The following is an 18,752-nucleotide window of genomic DNA, read 5'->3' as shown; positions in this document are numbered from 1 at the left end:
TGATGACTCTGGCCCAACTATGGCCGCAGCCTCCCAAATGGTCGAGGGCTAAGCCGCTAAGATGACCGGGGTCATCATCCCTGGCTGCGGAACTGTCCAAACCCTAAGATATATGCGTTGTCCATACCCACCGGAACCAAATGTGTTGTCGCTGAAAGTGTAGGTTGCAAAAATAGTAGTGGTGTTGCCGTAATCACTTCCACCTACTCGTCATCTTCTTCCTCCTCTCTGTCGGTCCTACTATCATCGGAAGAAGTCTCCTGCCGACCACTATCAATATCTCCTATATCCTGTCTTGGTCACTTTTACCCAACCGTGGTCTTGCTGCCAAGTTTGTCTAGGTGTCTCCACTACATGATAGGGGGCTTGCCTAGCGCGAGTGGCCCAAGCTTGGCCTCCAACCTGTAGTGAGGAATCATCCGCATTGTCGCCTCCAAGAATAACCCAACTGCATAGTGAGCCATGTAGAATGTCTTATGCTGCAGTGTTATGAATTCATACATTCTTTCTGCCAATAGTGCAGCCCAATCATAGACTCTCCCATTCAGGATCCCATTCATTGTCGCAACCTGCGAAAATGAGATGTTTGATGTGCAGCTTGATCCTGTGAGTCGACTCTTTACTAAGTACATAAGACAACGCCATTGCCCTTCCTGAGTATTGGACTTCTTCAGTCCTCTAACCTTCGCAGTGTCCATGAGGGCTTATTTCTCTGTTTGCAACAGATCCCCACATACCAGCTATATCAGTTGCGCCTTCACCTCTCGACTTAATTTTTTCGGCTTCTTGTCAATTTTCCTCCCACCCTGTGCATGACCAAGTATTCCAAATACCCGTGAGAAATCTGGTGCTCTGAATGAAATTACAAGGTCACGCCCAAGATAGGCGAACGAACTGGTTTGAGAGAACCTATCGTAAGTCTCTATCATCATGTGCGGGAAGCCTTCGTAATCTCGAATGCAAAATACCGATATTTGTATTGCCCATTCCACCTATGCTTTTCGAATGTTGTTTTTCACAAGATGGTTCTCAGGTGTCTCCTGTCACCATTTTCTACATTCTGCTCCATTCAAGCCCTCAAAAGAGATATTTTGTGTTGTGAGGTGATCGGTTGCAATTGGCTATGCTGCTTGCTTGCCCTTCTTTTTACTTGTGTCTTGGCTTGTGCCGCTTGCCACACGCACTCCTAAAGACAAGGTCTTCACATTTCTATTCATGGTTGCGCTGGTTGTTGATTCTTCTTCTAACTTCTTTTTCCAAGCCCTCTTTACGACTGACTTTATAACTGTCACCTCCTTTGTCTTTTTGTGTGAAGAGGATAGAGAACAGATAGGTCAATTGTTCACACTCCTCCGTACAACTTTTTGTAGAAGCTCTTGCTATTGTTTGTATAACGTCTGTACTATTTCCTCGAAGTTGTCTCAATGTGCCTTTGTACTAACGTTATGTGATTCTAGCATGTACGATACCGACACAGTCTTCTCCTTCTATCTTTGTTTTCATCTTCCCCGTTGCCCTCAATGTTGTACGGACCTTTCTCACTATCTTCGGTGATGTACTGTAAGTGAGGTTACCCTTGTCCCTTCTCACCATATGGTGATTTTATACCTAGGTGAACTCTAATGCGTGGTCGTACGGATGTGCTCTCTTGTCAAACCGTACGACTGCACTTCAATTCTCCCAAGACCATACAGTGCCTCCAGGTGGTCTCTACTCTCTCTTTCCTAGGTCGTACGGTGATTATTTCTCCTTCCCTATCTCTCCTCTGCTCTTTACGATGCCTTTTACTTGTGCTAGGTATGGCTGTATGACCTCTTTGGATTGGCTTTTATGTGTTGTAGGTCCGTACGGTGCACAATTTAATTTAGTTGTTCACTTTATCTTCCTGTGGGGTTGTACGGTGTGGAACCCTATTGATGCTTGTCATATGGTCCTCTTAATACTTCTCTTTTCAAGTGATCCATACGTCATGTTATTTTCTAACAGTACGGTATGGTATTAAGGCTTTTGTGTTGTTATTGCCTTGACCATATGGTAGTCGCCTTGGTCATACGGTATGGAACTCCTACTTATGTTTATCCTTATGTACGGTATCCAAAACTTGTTTCATCATTGTGCTTTCATTATTGTCGTACAGTTGTACGGTCACCCCCAATCTGCTCTGTATTCCTACAACACTTTTCCTATAGTCGTACCGTAAGTTTATGCCCTAGTGATCTTTTGTTTTAGCTGTACAGTATCTTGCAAAGGTGGCCCGTGTTCAAGTTACCTAAGTCGAGTTGTATGATATCCTTAATGTTTCCCTTTCCCGTGGTTGTACGATATGTTTTGATACCCATTAACAACCCTTTTACTCGTACGATATCTTCCTCTTGTTTTTGGTCATACGGTATTTTATTACTCCTCGTTACTCATCTTTCCGTAGTTTTTCTTTTATTTTTTATTTATAATAACTATTTTTATTTATTTATTATTCTTTTATATATATATATATATATATATATGTATAGTTTACTATTATTTATTATATTTTTATACCGTCTTTGAGTTATTCATTCGAGGGAGTCTCTTTTTCTCCAGGAACCTTTCATTCATGGTAGATTTTTTTATTTTGACCCATTTGCTATATTTTTCACCTCCTTTTCGTCCAGTGTCCATAGCTTTATTGCTCTGTTATCGCCCACTTCACGAATTTTATATGGCCCAACCCATTTCACTTTGAATTTTCCTAGTTTGATTTCATTATGCCCATTGTACTTCAATACTAGTTGGCCCAATTGAAACTTGTTGAGTTTTAAATGCTTGTCATGTCATACCTTGCGTCTACACTGTGAAACTTCGATAGCCCATTGTGCTTGTAATCGTCATTCGTCAAGTTTATTCAGGTTGTGCAATCTTTCCCTAAGACTTTCCATATCTCCCAACTTGTTTTTGATCATTATTCGCAAATTTGGTACCATGAACTCTGTGTGTACTATAGCTTCCTAACCATACATTAGTTGGAATGCAGTGTGTCCTATAGTGACTTTGTACAAGGTTCAATGTGCCCATTATGCCGATGGCAGCTTTTCCTCCCAATCCTGACCTTCAACTGTGAAGGACTTGTATATTTCTGCAACCAAGATTTTGTTCTGGGCTCGATAGAGTGGTATATTTTAGATTTTGTGGTCAGTAGCCGAATGATGTAATTGACAAAATGTCGTCCATGGTCGCTTGTCAACTATAGCCGGATTTCGTACCTTGTGATGATTTGCTCGTATATGAATCTCGTCGTGCCAACTATAGAATTGTCTCATAGGGCTCGCACCTCTACCCACTTGGTAAGGTACTCCATTGTTGCTACAATGTACCTACATCTCTAAGTTTTACTCACCTTGAGGGATCCGAAAAAGTCCAACCCCCAACATTCGAATAATTCCTATGCATGTGAAGGGTGCAGAGGCATGAAATCCCTCTTTAGTGGTTTCCCGACCCTCTGACATGTATCGCACGCAAAGACCCACTCCCTCACGTCGTTGTGTATGGTTGGCCACCATAACCCTGCCAAAAGTATCTTTCGTGCAATTGTATCTAGCCCCATATTTCCTCCTATGGGTCCTTAATGAGCTTCCTTCAATACCTTTGGTATTTCTTCCTCTAGAACACATCGTTGTAAAGTTTGATCGAATCTCATCTTATACAGCAACCCATTAATCAATTTGAACATCCGACTTCTCAGCACCAGTTTCCTCCTTTCGCTTGGCGGCATTTCCCTCGAAAATTGCCCCATCAAAAGATATTCCCCGATACTTGCGTACTAGGATGGAAGTACGACGATCTAGAATAGTTGTGCGTCAAGAAAATCATCATTGACTCCCTCTGAAGTTTCTCCCAATTTAATCCTTGATAAATGATTCACACTTACATGGCTTTTCCCAAGTCATACCACAATTTTAAATGTAAATTCTTGCAACAATAGTAGCCATTAGCTTATCCGTCCTTGGATGATCGATTTGTTTACAAGATATAACAGGGCTTGATGATCTATGTAAAATATGAATGGAGCCACCAGTAGATAGTGTCTAAACTTCTATACAACGTACACCATTCTGAGAGCCTTCCACTCTGTTGTACTATAACTATTTTCTGCTTTAAACAGTAATCTACTCGCAAAGTACACCAGATGATCCAATCCGTGATCACTTGTCTATGCCAACATTGCTCTAATTGCGTAATTTGATGCGTCGACATCTACATGGAACTCCTTATCCCAGTTCAAATAAGCCAGGATAGGTGTTGTGGCTAATCTTGTTTTCAGTCCCTCAAAAGCTTTATTTTGCTCAATTTCCCATTTGTAGGGTTTTCTCTTGCAAGTTAGTTTGTCAAGCGGGTAAGATATTTTCACAAAATTCTTAACGAACCTTCAATAATATCCTATGTGATCGAGGAATGATTTTACCTCCGTCACATCTGTCGAAGGTAGCATTTCTAAGATTACCCAGAGTTTGTCAAGATCCGTCTTTAATCCTGCTTTGCACACGATGTGTCCCAATAGTTTCCCCTGCGGTACCATGAATCTGCACTTCTTCAAGTTCAGTGTCAATCTTGTTCGTCTACATCTTTCCATCCATTCTCTGAGTGCAGTCAGATGCTTGTCCTCTATGCTAAAAATTGACCAATCGTCCAAAGATGTCTTGAAGTTTCTGGCTAACATCTTGTCAACAATGTGAAAAATAATTCTTTGAAACATTGTCGGAGCGTTGCACAGGCCGAATGACATTATGTTGTAGGTGTATACCCCATCTTCTACTATGAAGGTTATTTTCAGCCTATCTTTTTCCGCGATGGATATCTAATTGTATCTATAAAACCCATCATGAATGAATAAATTTCATGCCCCACCACTCCTTCCAAAATACTATCCGTGAACAATATCGGAAACGGATCCTTAATTGCTACTGCATTCAAGCATCGAAAGTCCACACCCACTCACTCGTTTGTACCCTAAAAATAATGCCTGCTTCGAGCATCTGATTAATCTCATCTATAAACCATGCGGCATAATTTTTGTTCATCCGGTATGGTTGCTTCTGTTCGGGTTCTGCACCTACTATCAATGGGATGCGGTGGACGCATAATTCTGGCGGTACACCTTTTAGGTCTTTATATGTCCATGCAAAAACATCCTTATATTTCATAAATATTTTAAACATTGTTGCTTTTAGAACTGGATTCCAATCGTCTCCTACAAATATATTTTTCGGGTTCGCCTCTTCACCTAAGTTCGTCGTCTTTACTATGGGTTCTTCGTATTTAATAGGCTTTTCCTCACTAAATGTGTGTCGGTGTTTCGTCTATCCGTGTCTCTCCTTCCTTCACTTCTTGGTATTCCTTCGAAAATTCATTTTCCTCTCTTATTTTCATCCTCAACCCCTAACATGTGGCAGCTCAAAAAGAGCTCGTAGTCCTCCATTTGCCAATGAAGTAGGTCGTTTACTGAATCTAGGTCCTCATTGTTGGACCCTCCTTCCAGTCTGAGGATACCTTCTTCATTGGGTTCCATTGATTTTTTTCCCTTCATCGTCTCCTTCGCCTTCGGAATCTGACGATGTCGCCTCCTCTCCTACCATCTGTGTATGTAGGTCAATTACAAATCTCCAACCTCTGCCTTCCATGGACAAAGTATTCCTTTTTCAATCATGTTTTACTTTTGCCTGTACTAGTTAGCCCCATTCAAGGATGGCGTTGTACCCTTTTCTTTTTAATGGTATAACTATGAAATCCAATAAGAATGGCAATATCCCGATAGTTACGAGTTGCGCCATCAGAGTCCCTATAGGCTTGATCCCGTGCTGATCGATGGTGAGCAGTTGAATGTAGGTGGCCATAACGTAGGTTGCCCCAACTTCTTCCATATATCTTCCAATAGTCCATTCACTCCTGATCCTCCATCTACGATAGTGCCCGTGAGGATGGCTCCAAGAATACCCATATCTACTACTACAGGGTGTCTTCCTGTGGTGAGCGCAAGTAGCATTGGATCTGCCACGGTCCTTCCGCTTCCACTTTGTGCGGCTCTTCCTAGCTCTTCTATCATCGTCAGAGATGGTGCCATGTTCAGGATTGCAATCCGTAGCTGAAGCATTGTAAGGTCATTCAGCTTCATGGGAACCTCAGTTTGCATTACTTATCGTATGATATTTTGTTCTGCCAAGTACCTCCTTGAGGTGCAGGCAGTGTCCTTGATTTTTCAGCCCCCATTTCTTTTTCTAGTTGTACTCGCGCTTGTTGCAACCTTTTCTTTTCCTCTTTTGGATCTTGATACGTTTTCGCTTGTGCGCGAGTGATAGCTAATGTCTATTCATCACATGTTTCTATACTTAACAGGTTCAACCCTTGATTAGGGCATTTCGAATCTTCATGGTCTCCAAGGCCACACCATCTGCACAACTGTGGTGTTCCCTTCGTGGTATAGTCTTTGGCGAAGTGTCCCCAAAGGTTGCACAAACGGCTTTGTATCATTGGTCGTCCACTCAGATCGTACTGTATCCGGCTTCGGCCTCCATTATTGTTGTTGTTGTTGTTGTTGCCGCCTCGTGCGCATCGGTTGTTTCGGTACCCTCCTAAGCTTACGTCATTGTTTGTATTGTTAGCAATACTTGTTGGTGTCCCTTCGTTTTCATATTGAATGAGCATTCCTTAGTGGAATGTCCTGCAATTTGGCAAATATCACAAAATTGTTTCTTCAGACAAGGGCCCTTTGTGTGACCCTCCTCTTTGCAATCCGTACACCATAGTTCCCCTTCTCTTTCTTGGCCAAGATTCTTTTTCATGTTTTTGAACTTCATCATATGTAACATGTCCTTTTGTAGTGCCTGAAACTTTTTACTTGATTCCTCATCGCTGCTACTTCTGGAGGATGAATCTTCCAAATCCGATGATCTTTCTTTTTTGCTCGTCTTCTGTTCACTCTCCAAGTCCACTGCGCAATTATACGCGTTGATGTATGGTGTTGGAGGTACAATTTTTTCATCTTCTTCTTTAGTGTTGGTCGTAGCCCTTTGACGGACCGCTTTTTCTTCAACCTGTCTATTGGTTCGCTTTCCATTTTTCCTACCAGCTCTTTCAGCCTCCTTACGTATACACAGATTATTTCATTCTTGCCCTATTTAATACTGTAGATTTCCACTACTATCTCAATATCATCCCTAAGTAGTCGGAATTCTGCTATAAGTTCTTTTTTGGCATTCGGCCATGAAGTTAACTTCTGTGGATCGACATCTGAAAACCAACAATCGCTACACCTCATAGGGTTGCCAGAAACTATTCGACCCAATCATCCTGATCCATTACACCATTTGTTGTCCAAATTGTTTCACATGTTTTACAACGTCTGACTAGATTGGCTATTCGATCACCATTAAACTTCAGAAGTTTTTCCTTCAGGCAGATTCGACATTAATCTTCATAAAACCTCTTTTGTACCAGGTTCGACTAGCAATGGCGCCAAATATTTACCGTATAGGATAAACGGATACTTATCACATTAATAGATTAGAATGCAATACAAAACAGAGACTTTTTACATATAAGCAGATATGCAAATCCAATTACAATGATGATCCTTCATAAGTCATTCGGACGATGCACATATACTTCCCCAAAGGGTGACTCAACCGTCATGCAACCTTTCGGATACATCTCTACCCATCAGCTATAGTTTTACTGACAACAATTACCCAACTATTTTGGTGTTCAGCTATTAGTAAATTCCTTAAAAGGGTATTATTTTATTGTAACGGGGCTCTCTATCATCTCCGGGAAAGAACAGAGTTTGTAACCGAAATTCAATATTTTATTTTAGTTGAAATATATACTTTGTAAAAAATTCTCTCTCCTTGTGAATTTACTCCTGGAATAGTCTATGTTGTTCAGAGTGACACTGGGCTGTGTACCACCATTTTTGAAGGATAGTGATAAACTGTGTTAGAGTCTGTGTGCTGTTAATATTCATATATATTTTCTATGTGCAATTATTTATTCCATATTTCTCATTACTGTACCAAGATATTGATAGTCTCTGTGCTATTACTAATCATTTATATTATGTTTTGGTTATAATTATTTATTTGCGAAAGGATAGCTTAATTTAAATACAGCATATACATTTGAGGAAGCTGATCTTTTTGTAAGCAGAGGAAGATCATCCTTTCAATAATGGTCTATCCAATGTTGCAAAGTTCTTCTGCTGTCCATTAAGTGAATTGATGAGACAAGCATAGTTACAAAATCATTTGCCAACACCCAAGAACAATTGAAATATATTTGAATAGACACTGACCTTGACAATGCCAGTCTGAGTATAAAATCCTCTGTGAATACAGACACTGCTGTAATATATAATTTAGACTGAATTTCTGCAGTGTTTGTAAAAAACAGACTTATGAACTTATTAAAGCTGTGGTGGCAAAACACCCAAATGACAGCCACTCACACCATAAGATACCGTATTGACTGCTGACTTCAACCAATCAGCAATCAAAATATTTTCTTTTACCTCCTTTTTTGTCCACATAGCACACCCTTTACTGAGTACAGCCCCTCTGAGAAATGTACAGTAGCATTTCTGGGAGATGATTTCCTTTTGTCGAAGACCATGGTACGACTTAGTCATGTTTTTTTAATGCTGTATTGGATTTCTTGTTGGCTTAATACACTTTTACTTGCATCACTCCTTCAAATGCACCTTGGGAAGTGTGGCTCTTTGGGGAGCTTGGAAATGTTACAGCTGAGTACCACCAAACTCAAATTTAAAACATTTTATTTTTCAATCGCTTTGTCAGCTGCACACATTTGACTACAATTTTGATTTCTTCACTCTTTGCACACACCACACATAAATTTATTATTTGATTGCTAATAAATTTGTACTGCGCACTGGCAAATGTAATATTCAAAGATTGAGCTCTCTTAATTATCACAATATCATTTAGATATCAATTTGTTAATATATAAACCATAGTAACGAGAATCGCTCGAAAATCGCGTGAATCGGTGATTCAGCGATAAGATTCAAGGTGGGCAATTTTTTTGCAGTCGGGAATTGCCACACCCGATTTTTTTGGATGAATCGCATGAATCCCCAGTTTCGGCGATTCATCAAAAAAATCGCATGAATCGGATGAAAAAATCGGCAAGAAATCCCCTGTGGCCAGAAAAGTATGGAGTTGTAAATTTAAAAAAAATAACTTGTTTTTTTTACTTTCTTTTTGACCTATTCTCTTTGTTATAACCCTAAAGGGCCTTCTATTTGTTAAGCATGAGTAGAAGAGAGGAAAAGTGAGAGAGAAGAAGAGGCTTGAGCTGGAGCCTTGTTTTTATATTTTGTTTACACTGTATAGATATTGATAGTGATACTAAATCACTGATAGACATACGTTTCAAACTTTCATGGATCTTCATCTTAGATTTATACATACATTTATGATTTGATGTCTTATAGATCTTCATGATTTCATCTTACATACATTCTATGATTTGAATTATTATGATCATTTGATTTTTATTTACTTCAGCTAGCCTACAATTTACATTTTAGTACATAATGATAACATAGTTACGTATGTGATGGATTTTATGTTTCATGTTTATGTATGTTAAGTTTTAACTTCTATTTGATGATGTTATAGTGTGTTTAAGTTATATTCAATAAAGGGTGCATGAAATAAGTCTTAAATTGCTAAAATCTCTACATTTAAAGGGTTTTTCAAATTTGCCAATTCATCGCCGATTCACTGGCGATTCACCCCCAATTCACAATTCGATTCGGCCGTGCCGATTCCGATACAATTCCGATTTTCGTTACTTTGATATAAACACATGACCTTATTTACAACATTGAGCAACTCAGCTAAGAATCAGAACCAGCAGTGATGTCAATAACAGCAATACGGCAAACCTCTGAACTCTAATCTTGTATGATGGCTGAGAACTCTTAACACATTATCGTGGCACCTTGCTGTCTATAAGGACCTTCAGGCACCCATCGACCCATTAGGCAAGCCATACATCAAGGGTCGAGCGCTCTACACCATTATAAAGAATCATTAACCACGAACAGTAGTTAAACAGAAGCCTCAGCTTGAGTCAGACTTCACACTCAGATTTCCTTCCCACTTCTCGCTTATATGAATGTACTTGCACTCAATTCAACCCAGAATGTCAATAAAGATCAGTAAACAAAATGAAGTCCACTTCAGTACGATCTTCAGGTTCCTAAGTATGCAAAATTGTAATGAGCCCAAGTTGGCTCAACAGGCTATGCCGGTGAAATGCTAAGATTTTTGTTTTTGAATTTTGTGTTTTTCTGATTCTCGTGTATTTTGATATATATGCTTCTTTTGGATTTTGGAACATATAAAATACTGAAATTTACTGGAAAATAACCATATAGAAAGCCAAACTGAATTCTTACAATTTCTGAGTTTTCCAATCTATTGCCGTAACAGTATTAAATAATCACAATTGAGAAATAAACCTGATTATCTGAGTAATGTTGCATGATTTCCAGCAGGAGTCTCTCATTGTATATGCTAATGCACATACAGCTATTTTCTTTAAATGCAGGCCTGTGGTGATGGCGCTGCTTGATACCAGTCAATCGCAGGTTCAAATGCAACCTCTAGGTGACACTAATAATGATGTTTCAGGCAGACAGCTAGCTGTCGTATTGAAGACACACACTACAGGTTGTAATGGCCAGTTATAACCCCAAATCGCAGACCTGTTAGCAGGGTTTAATTGCCATCCAATCCTCCAACAATGTGGCATCCCCAAAGCCAGGTAAATCACGTCCAGATATAGGGTCTTTGCATGCTGAAAACAATATTACTTACGCATCTTCATCAGGGATTTGCAATGCCTGTAATCTACAATGTTGAGTGCCCAACTTCGAATGATAATTATTATCAATCTACAGCTCAGAATATCAATGCAGTCCCACACAATGACAATCTCTTGAATTGCCAAATTCTTCAGCAAGCAATAGCTTATCAGCCACAGTAGAAACAGTGCAAGTAGTCACAACAATCTCTCAGAACTCAATTACCAATTCCACTATACTTCAGCAATGGATTAATGCACAACTCAATCTTCAGAAACCTCAGATTAAACCCTTATAAATCAGCAAGATAATTGAAATCACCAAACTCAGAAACCCTCACAAAAGAAAATAAAAAGCAAATAGACAATAGGATGCTTTTCTCTCACAAATGTGCTCAAATTTATAACACAAATTGGCACTCAACTTCTTCACACTTTTCACTTGAGAAGCTTCACCTTCACAATTCCACTATATAACATTAAATAACTTACTGTGCCTTAATAATAATGTAGCCTCATTTAATTATTTAATAAATACAATCCCATCAATTAAATAGCTCCATCCAATGCAGATGGTGGCCAACTGCCAACACCACCAACTAGTCTACCAAATATGGCAACTGCCCAAAATAGACTTACTAAAAATAGCAAGTCCACAACTATGACCCTCAAATCTCACAGCCAACTCACGAGGACCATGATGATGAGCTGACCTAGCCAACTGCAGAGACCTGCTAAAAATGGGGACATAACAAAAATTCGGCCATGATGGATCAAATTCCTCTAAAGGCTCGTGTGCACATATGTACCACACTTGAACAAGGAGGACCTATTTCAAGCACTTATCTATTCCAGTTCCCATGACTTGCAAAGAATCCTGCACAATTAAAGTACCAGACTCGAACCATGGATCAAGCTCCCCCCATTAATATTTCAACAATTGTAGAGTTTGGTATAGGTACACTTTATTTGACCAAAACTGTTAGTGTCATCCTATGATCGCTCGTGACTTCTATCTATATGCTCAATATATCCCAAAGTTAAAGCTCGATAATTGCATTTGCCCAAGTAGGACAAAACTTCAAATGTAATCTTTTGCCAACATAGACCATATCAGCGTTGGGGAAATATATTAAATAAGTACCACTACGAAAAGGTCCACAACAATATTATTCCTTAGAAACAAGATTGTACCCCACAAGAAATGTTATGCCAATATTGAATGGCAGTATAATGGTTTCAAACATTAATGGCCAAAAACCTTCTATGTATTACCACACTATGTGAACTACCCATAAATACTCTATCCTTCTCTAAAACCCACGACTTAATTATTTTATTTAATCAAACCGTCCCTTGTCAAGATCCTGACAGAGAGTGCAATTATTTTAATGTACAATGAATATTACTTCAGTTGATTGACTCATCCAAACTTTGACAATGTATTCAAAAAAATATAACCCTGGAAGAATGAACTACATTTACATAATACTTCAAGAAAAATTAGAATGATCTGCATTCATATAATACTTCAAGAAAAATAACACCTAGCAAAGAATCCATTTTCCTTTACTTTCTGAAACAAGTGATAGTACTCTGACAGTTTTGTCTATGAAAGAGACTTCACAAAATTAAAATACTCAATAGATACATTGTGAGATATCAAAGGTGATATCTCCAATTGTAGACTAGGGTGGATAGCCTCACCACCGAAACTGCACATTCCTCTAACTTACATGTCTTTAGCAAAAGAATAATGAGATTCCTACATTCCATAATGCCTAACTTCACCCAGCGATCCTCCTTATAAAGAGCTCTAGGAAACATCCAGAACATACATTAGGTCGCCTAGAGAATAAGTGACTTATTTTAATATTTTATTCTTCACTTTCTTTTATAATTTAATTAATTAATTGTGAAAATAAACTAATTAATTAATTTTTGGACAACTTAATTAATTAAATTGATTCAATCACTTCCAAAATCTTGGGGACAGTACAGCAAACTTGTTGATTCGTGTCTTCTGAAAACTTAATCCTTTTTAAACACTTTCTTGACATTACACAAAATAGTACAATCTAAGATTATAGCTCACCAAACCGATCGATGATCTGGGAAGAATGAAACATAATCTAAAAATAAGCAGTTTTCAAATATTGCCATAAATCAAAAAATAATGAAGAATTGTGAAAAGAAATAGCAAATTAAGGTTCCAAAAACACAACTATAATACAATCTCATATTGTAGATCACCAAGGCAACAGCCTAGAACACAACGGTATGTTGTAAGCCTCTCATGTGGGAGGTCTTGTGTTCAAGTCTACTCGAACTTAATAAATAATGATAATTAATCCTAACAAATAATAATAACTATTAGCAAAAATTTATCTCAGCTTCGGCCCTTACTGATCAAAAAAAAATATTATAGATCACCAAATCAAACGATGATCCAAGTAGAATGAACACAAATTAAAAAGACAGTAATAAAACGACAAAATGGATGATTTGCGGAAGGCAATAGTAAATTGAGGTTCGAAAAACACCACTGTAACACAATCTAAGATTGTAGCTTTCCAAATCTATCAACAATCCAAGAAGAATGAAACACAATCTTAAAATAAGCAGTTTTCTATATTCAGCTATGAATCAATAAAAAATAAAGATTTGTTATTTACTTCAACATAATTATACTAACCCATTGTGAATTATGGCTATATTTCTCACTTTGTGCACATAAAATGAAAACTGCAATATGATTACAAATCAGCATATGTAGAAGGCATTCAGGAGTGCTGACAACAATGGAAATGTGTGGCAAGAAGAAAGGGGACTCAAATAGAGGAGAATGTCCTTGCAAACTTAATTGCCTACAATACCAGACACACACTGGATACATGACAGATAGAGAATTCTAATTCACTTGTTCTAAAATTAGTCACCTTTATGCATAGCACTAACCAAGAAACACAACCAAAAAGTGCACAACAATGGAGCAAGTAAACCTGTATTCATGTATGCATTAACAAAGAATCCGGGTATTACAAACTTAGATAGAACAAGAAACAAGAGCATACAGAAACAAAATATTGAAGAAGACTATTGTCCAATGTCAACAACAAAAAATTGACTTCTCCAAAAATGTAAAATGCATTCCATACTTCGCGTGTTTGGACATTGATTTGTGCATAAACAATCACCTCGATAGTGATAATACTTGACCGACGACATGATTTTGCCCTTGGGAAAATGAATGGCCATGTAATGCATAGTTCCTGCAAGCTTCTGCACAACATTGAAAGTAACTTAGGACTGGAATAACAAATGCAATTGAAGAACAAAATAGTTCCATGTTATAGAATTGTCAGCAGCCAAACAAACCCTCAAGGAACTGCAAACACTTCTGATGATAAAACGCTGTGAGGCCATAAATGAGTACAAGAAAGATTCACAAAGAGCTGGTGTGAATACAAAACTTACCTCAATGTCCACAAAGGCCCATCATATACATGGTCATTAACACCATCACTCAGTATCCTGCATAAAATGTGCTTTTACGACATCACAATCTTCCACATTCAAAACCATTTCAAAGCAAAAACTCATTTTCAAAACAGTTAATCATTATGACCTCTCCAAGTTCAATGATATGCCACTTATCCAGTCAAGTATAATAGGCTTAGGAATGTCAGCAGAATGGTTGCGAATCAACAGACAAAATGCTCCATGCCTGTTTAAGGAAGAAATCTTTAGCTTCCAATAGAACACAGAAACTGACAAATTTTAAAATTGTTACTAACAGAATGAAGATATATAAATTTATCACATACACATAAAAGGGGTCCAAAAGGTATACAAACATGTTATAGTGGAATCATGTTGATATTAATACTAATTATTCAACAAACTAAAAAGCAAGTCTTAAGAAGTGTGTAATGTTATAAACACATTAATTCTGATTATTTCATTATGCAATGCAATATTTGTGAGAGGTGGATATGTTCTGAATGCATTACCAAGTGTGCTCGTTGTTCAAAGAGACTATGCTACAACCCTTGATTATTTCACATGCAACAAGATTCTGGGTGAAAAAAAAGGAGAGAGCTAAAAGAAACCAAATAAATAAATAAAGCAAACGACATGCATTCTTGGATCTGAAAATGCACTCAAGCAACTAATACTATTAATAATAAGAATATACATAGCAGGGAATTGGATAAACGTTCACCTAACTGTTAGCTTATGAATAAGATAAGATAAGCTAGGATAAATTTATAAATGTCCAACAAGAGACCACCAAAAAGGTCTAATGGACTGAAAGCATACAAACTACGAAACCACCAACACAAGAACACCAAACGGTAACCTAGAAAGAGCAAGACGGGAAAGCAAAAGAGAATACCAAGGGAAACTACACGTCCTTCCTCGGCCGAAAGAAATCCAAAACCAAAGGGTGCGGTTCGAAGCGTCCAAGGTTCCCGAACCATCTTTGAGTACCACTAGTGGTGGAGTATCGCTGCCTCGTGAACCCACTGCGAGGTCTCACGGATCTGTTGTGATCGAGAATAAGAATATTCCCACACCAAGATGATGTATTTGCTGCTATCTTGATCTCACAGCCACGCATAGCCCTGAGATGTTGGCATTGACACAAATCTTACCCACAAGCCAAGCATGCACTATGCACCTCAAGCATGTCTCATGCCATATTCCAACAGCTAGATGAAGGATCACATTCGACACTTCAGTCATATTGTAGCCACCTATCGGCGCCTCCCCTTCTTTGACTTCTCTTATTCCGTCAGAAATTCGTTCTTTTCTTCTCCCTTACTTCCTTCTTCCACCCCTAACATGTGGCAACTAGGAAAGAGTTCATAGTCCTCCATTTGCCAATGTAGTAGGCCATTCAGCGAGTCCAAGTCATCATCATCAAATCCTCCTTCTAGTTTAAGGACTCCTTCATTGGGTTCCATCCTTTTCTTCCCTTTATCGTCTCCTTCTTCAACTTTAGACTTTGATGACGCCACATCTTCTCCCACCACCTACGTGTGTTGGTGAATTATGAGCCTACAACCTCCTCTTTCCATGGAAACCGTGTCCCTTTTCCAATCATGTTTTACCTTTGCCTGTACTAGCCATCCCCTTCTGAGGATGGCGTCGTAACCTTCCTTTTTCAACAGAATGACCACAAATTCGAGTAAGAAGGGTTGTGTTCTAGTCGTTATAGTTTGTGCCATTAGAGTTCCCTAGGGTTTGATTCTGTGTTGATTGGCGCTAAGCAGTTGGAATATAGGCAGCCATAAGGTAGGTTGTCCCAACTTCTTCCATATTTCCTCAAGCAATACATTTACGCCTGACCCTCAATCTACGATGGTGTTGGTGAGGATGGTTCCGAGAATACCCATCTCAACTACTACAAGGTGTCTTCCTATGTTCAATGCGAGTAGCATTGGGTCTACCATGGTAGTTCCGCTTCCATCGTGTGTATTCTTCCCTGGCTAGTCCCCCGCCTTTGGGGATGGTGTCATGTTTAAGATTGTTGTCTGTAACTGAGGCATTGCAAGAAGGTCATTTAGTTTCATACAAACCTCAACTTGCATTACCTATCATATGATGTTTTGTTATGCCTGGTTCCTCCTTGAGGTGCCAACAGCGTCCTTCATTTGCGTTCTTTCTGCCTCCATCTCTTTTCTATTTCTATTTTTGCCTGTTGCATCCTTTTCTTTTCCTCTTCTGGATCTAGGTATGTTGCCTTTTTCTCTTGTGCGCGAGTGATTACTAGTATTTCTTCCTCACATCTTTCCATGGTCAACTGGTTCACCCCAGGCTTAGGGCATTTTAAGTCATCGTGGTCTCTAGGACCACACCATCTACGCAATAGTTGTGGTTTTCCCTTGGTAGTACAATCTCTAGCGAAGTGGCCCCATAGGTTGAACGCGTCACATTGTATCAATGGTCGTCTGGTTGGATCGTATTGTATCTAGCTATGGCCCTCGTTATTGTTGTTGCCACCTCTTCCGAGTCAATTGTTGTTTCGATACCCTCCTAAATTTGTCGTGTCATTGTTTGTATTTGTTCTCGTAGCTCCCTTGGTGGACACTTCTCTCGTTAGTAGCACTTGCTAGTGTCCTTTTGTTTTCATATTGAACGGGCATTCTTTGGTGGAATGTCCCGCAATTTGGCAGATATCGCAAAATTGGTTCTTGGGGCAAGAGCCCTTTGTGTGGCCTTCCTTCTTGCAATCCGTACATCATAGTTCCCCTTCTTTGTTTTAACCAAGGTTCTTTTTCATGTTTTTTTATTCTTTCATCATATGTAGCATATCTTTCTGTAATGCCCGGACCTTTTTGTTCGATTCCTCATCGCTGCTTTCAGAGGATGAGCCTTCTGAATCTGAAGATTTGTCTTTCTTCTTTTTCCCAAATTTGTGTTCACTCTCTAAGTCCATTGCGTGGTTATATGCATCAATGTATGATGTCGGAGGTACTATTTTCATCTTTTTTAGTAATGTTGGTTGTAGTCCTTCGACAAACCATCTTTTCTTCAATCTGTTTGTTGGTGGGCTTTCCATCTTCCCTACAAGCTCCTTCAATCTTCTCGTGTATATGCGAGCTATTTCATTCTTCCCCTGCTCTGTACTATAAATTTTTGCTACGATCTCATTGTCATCCCTGAGTAGTCGGAATTCTACTATAAATTCTTTCTTGACATCCGCCCATGTAGTTAGCTTTTTCTAGTCAATTTCTAAAAACCAATCGATTGCAACACCTTGTAGGGTAGCTGGAAACTGTCAGATCCAATCGTCTTGGTCTGTTATGCCATTCGCAGTCCATATTGTTTCACATGTTTTACAATGTTGAACTGGATCGACTGTCCTGTTGCCATTAAATTTTGGTAGTTTTTTCTTTGGCCCTACCATTGTTAACTTTTTCCTTGTTTGTTGTGTCTATAGATGTTGCGCACCTGCGTTGTTCTAGGCACCCGTGTTGTTTTGCGAACCCCGCATTGTTCTGCATACTCACGTTGTTCTGCACAACCACGTTACTCCGGACAAACGCATTACTCTGTGTTGTGAAAAGGTCATCTAGAATCGAGGTTGTTTAATTCTCAACTTGTATCCATTCGTCTAGTGTATCGAGGACAAAAAGTTCACCCCACACTTGTGCTCCTTCGACACCTCGAGTCGTGCGGATTCCTTCTCTTCCATCTAGATTCTCTACCCTTCGCGTATACAAATTTAGGAACTCCCTTGTCTCTTCAACCAAATTTAACCTTTGTCGCATCTCTTCTAGCAAGTCCTCGACACTTCTCGGTCAATTAGGTGAATGCACTCCATCTGTCAATGCTCCTTCACCACTTCGATGCCCGTCGGCGAGCTATTGAAATTTTTGCCTTCGTTCTGCCGGTTGCATAAGGATTAATGTTTCCCATGTTGTGCGCACATCATTCTTTTCTTTTCTTTTCTTTTATTTCGATCTTTATTGAGCAAGTTCAGCATTAATCTTTAGAACATGTCTTTGGTACCAGGTTTGACAGGCAACGGCGCCAAATGTTTATTGTACAGGGTAAACGGATAGTTATTGCATTCAAAGACTAGAATATAACACAAAATGAGATAGAACTTTATTCATATAAGCAGAGTATACAATCACGAGTACAATGATGATTCTTACTTCCATTCGGATGATGTGTATATATATCTCGAAAAGGTGACTCAACCGTCGTGCAACCTTTCGGACACTAACTAATCTCATCGACTGTAGTATAGTTTTTACTGACAACAACAAGCTTAGACACCCTTCATACATTCCCACATCTTTCCACAATGAAAGAATATATACAACATTTACTATCTTGTTGAATACTTATCCCAGGCACTCAAAAAGGGTAATCAA

General features: G+C 38.9%; 1 protein-coding gene across 9 annotated transcripts in view; it reads right to left on the bottom strand.

Moving 5' to 3' along the window:
- The window catches only part of ATM (Serine/Threonine-kinase ATM-like protein), a 427,822-nt gene that overhangs the window by 337,316 nt on the left and 71,754 nt on the right, over window positions 1-18,752 (bottom strand). For all 9 annotated transcript variants that reach the window (XR_016362919.1, XR_016362920.1, XR_016362921.1 and 6 more), the window contains exons 11-13: window positions 14,489-14,587; window positions 14,338-14,394; window positions 14,058-14,142 (exon numbers count right to left, since the gene is read on the bottom strand). Coding sequence is in view for 6 of the 9 variants with exons in the window: in XM_089822957.1 (XP_089679083.1) it covers window positions 14,058-14,142; window positions 14,338-14,394; window positions 14,489-14,587 (241 nt within the window). In the remaining 3 variants the exon portion in view is untranslated. The remainder of the gene's footprint in view (window positions 1-14,057; window positions 14,143-14,337; window positions 14,395-14,488; window positions 14,588-18,752) is intronic.

Source organism: Cupressus sempervirens, chromosome 3, assembly GCF_028749045.1.
Source record: "Cupressus sempervirens isolate cs-2001-9-10 chromosome 3, ASM2874904v1, whole genome shotgun sequence".
In the NCBI taxonomy this organism is placed as follows: Eukaryota; Viridiplantae; Streptophyta; class Pinopsida; order Cupressales; family Cupressaceae; genus Cupressus; species Cupressus sempervirens.
This window is presented reverse-complemented; position numbering and strand designations above follow the sequence as displayed.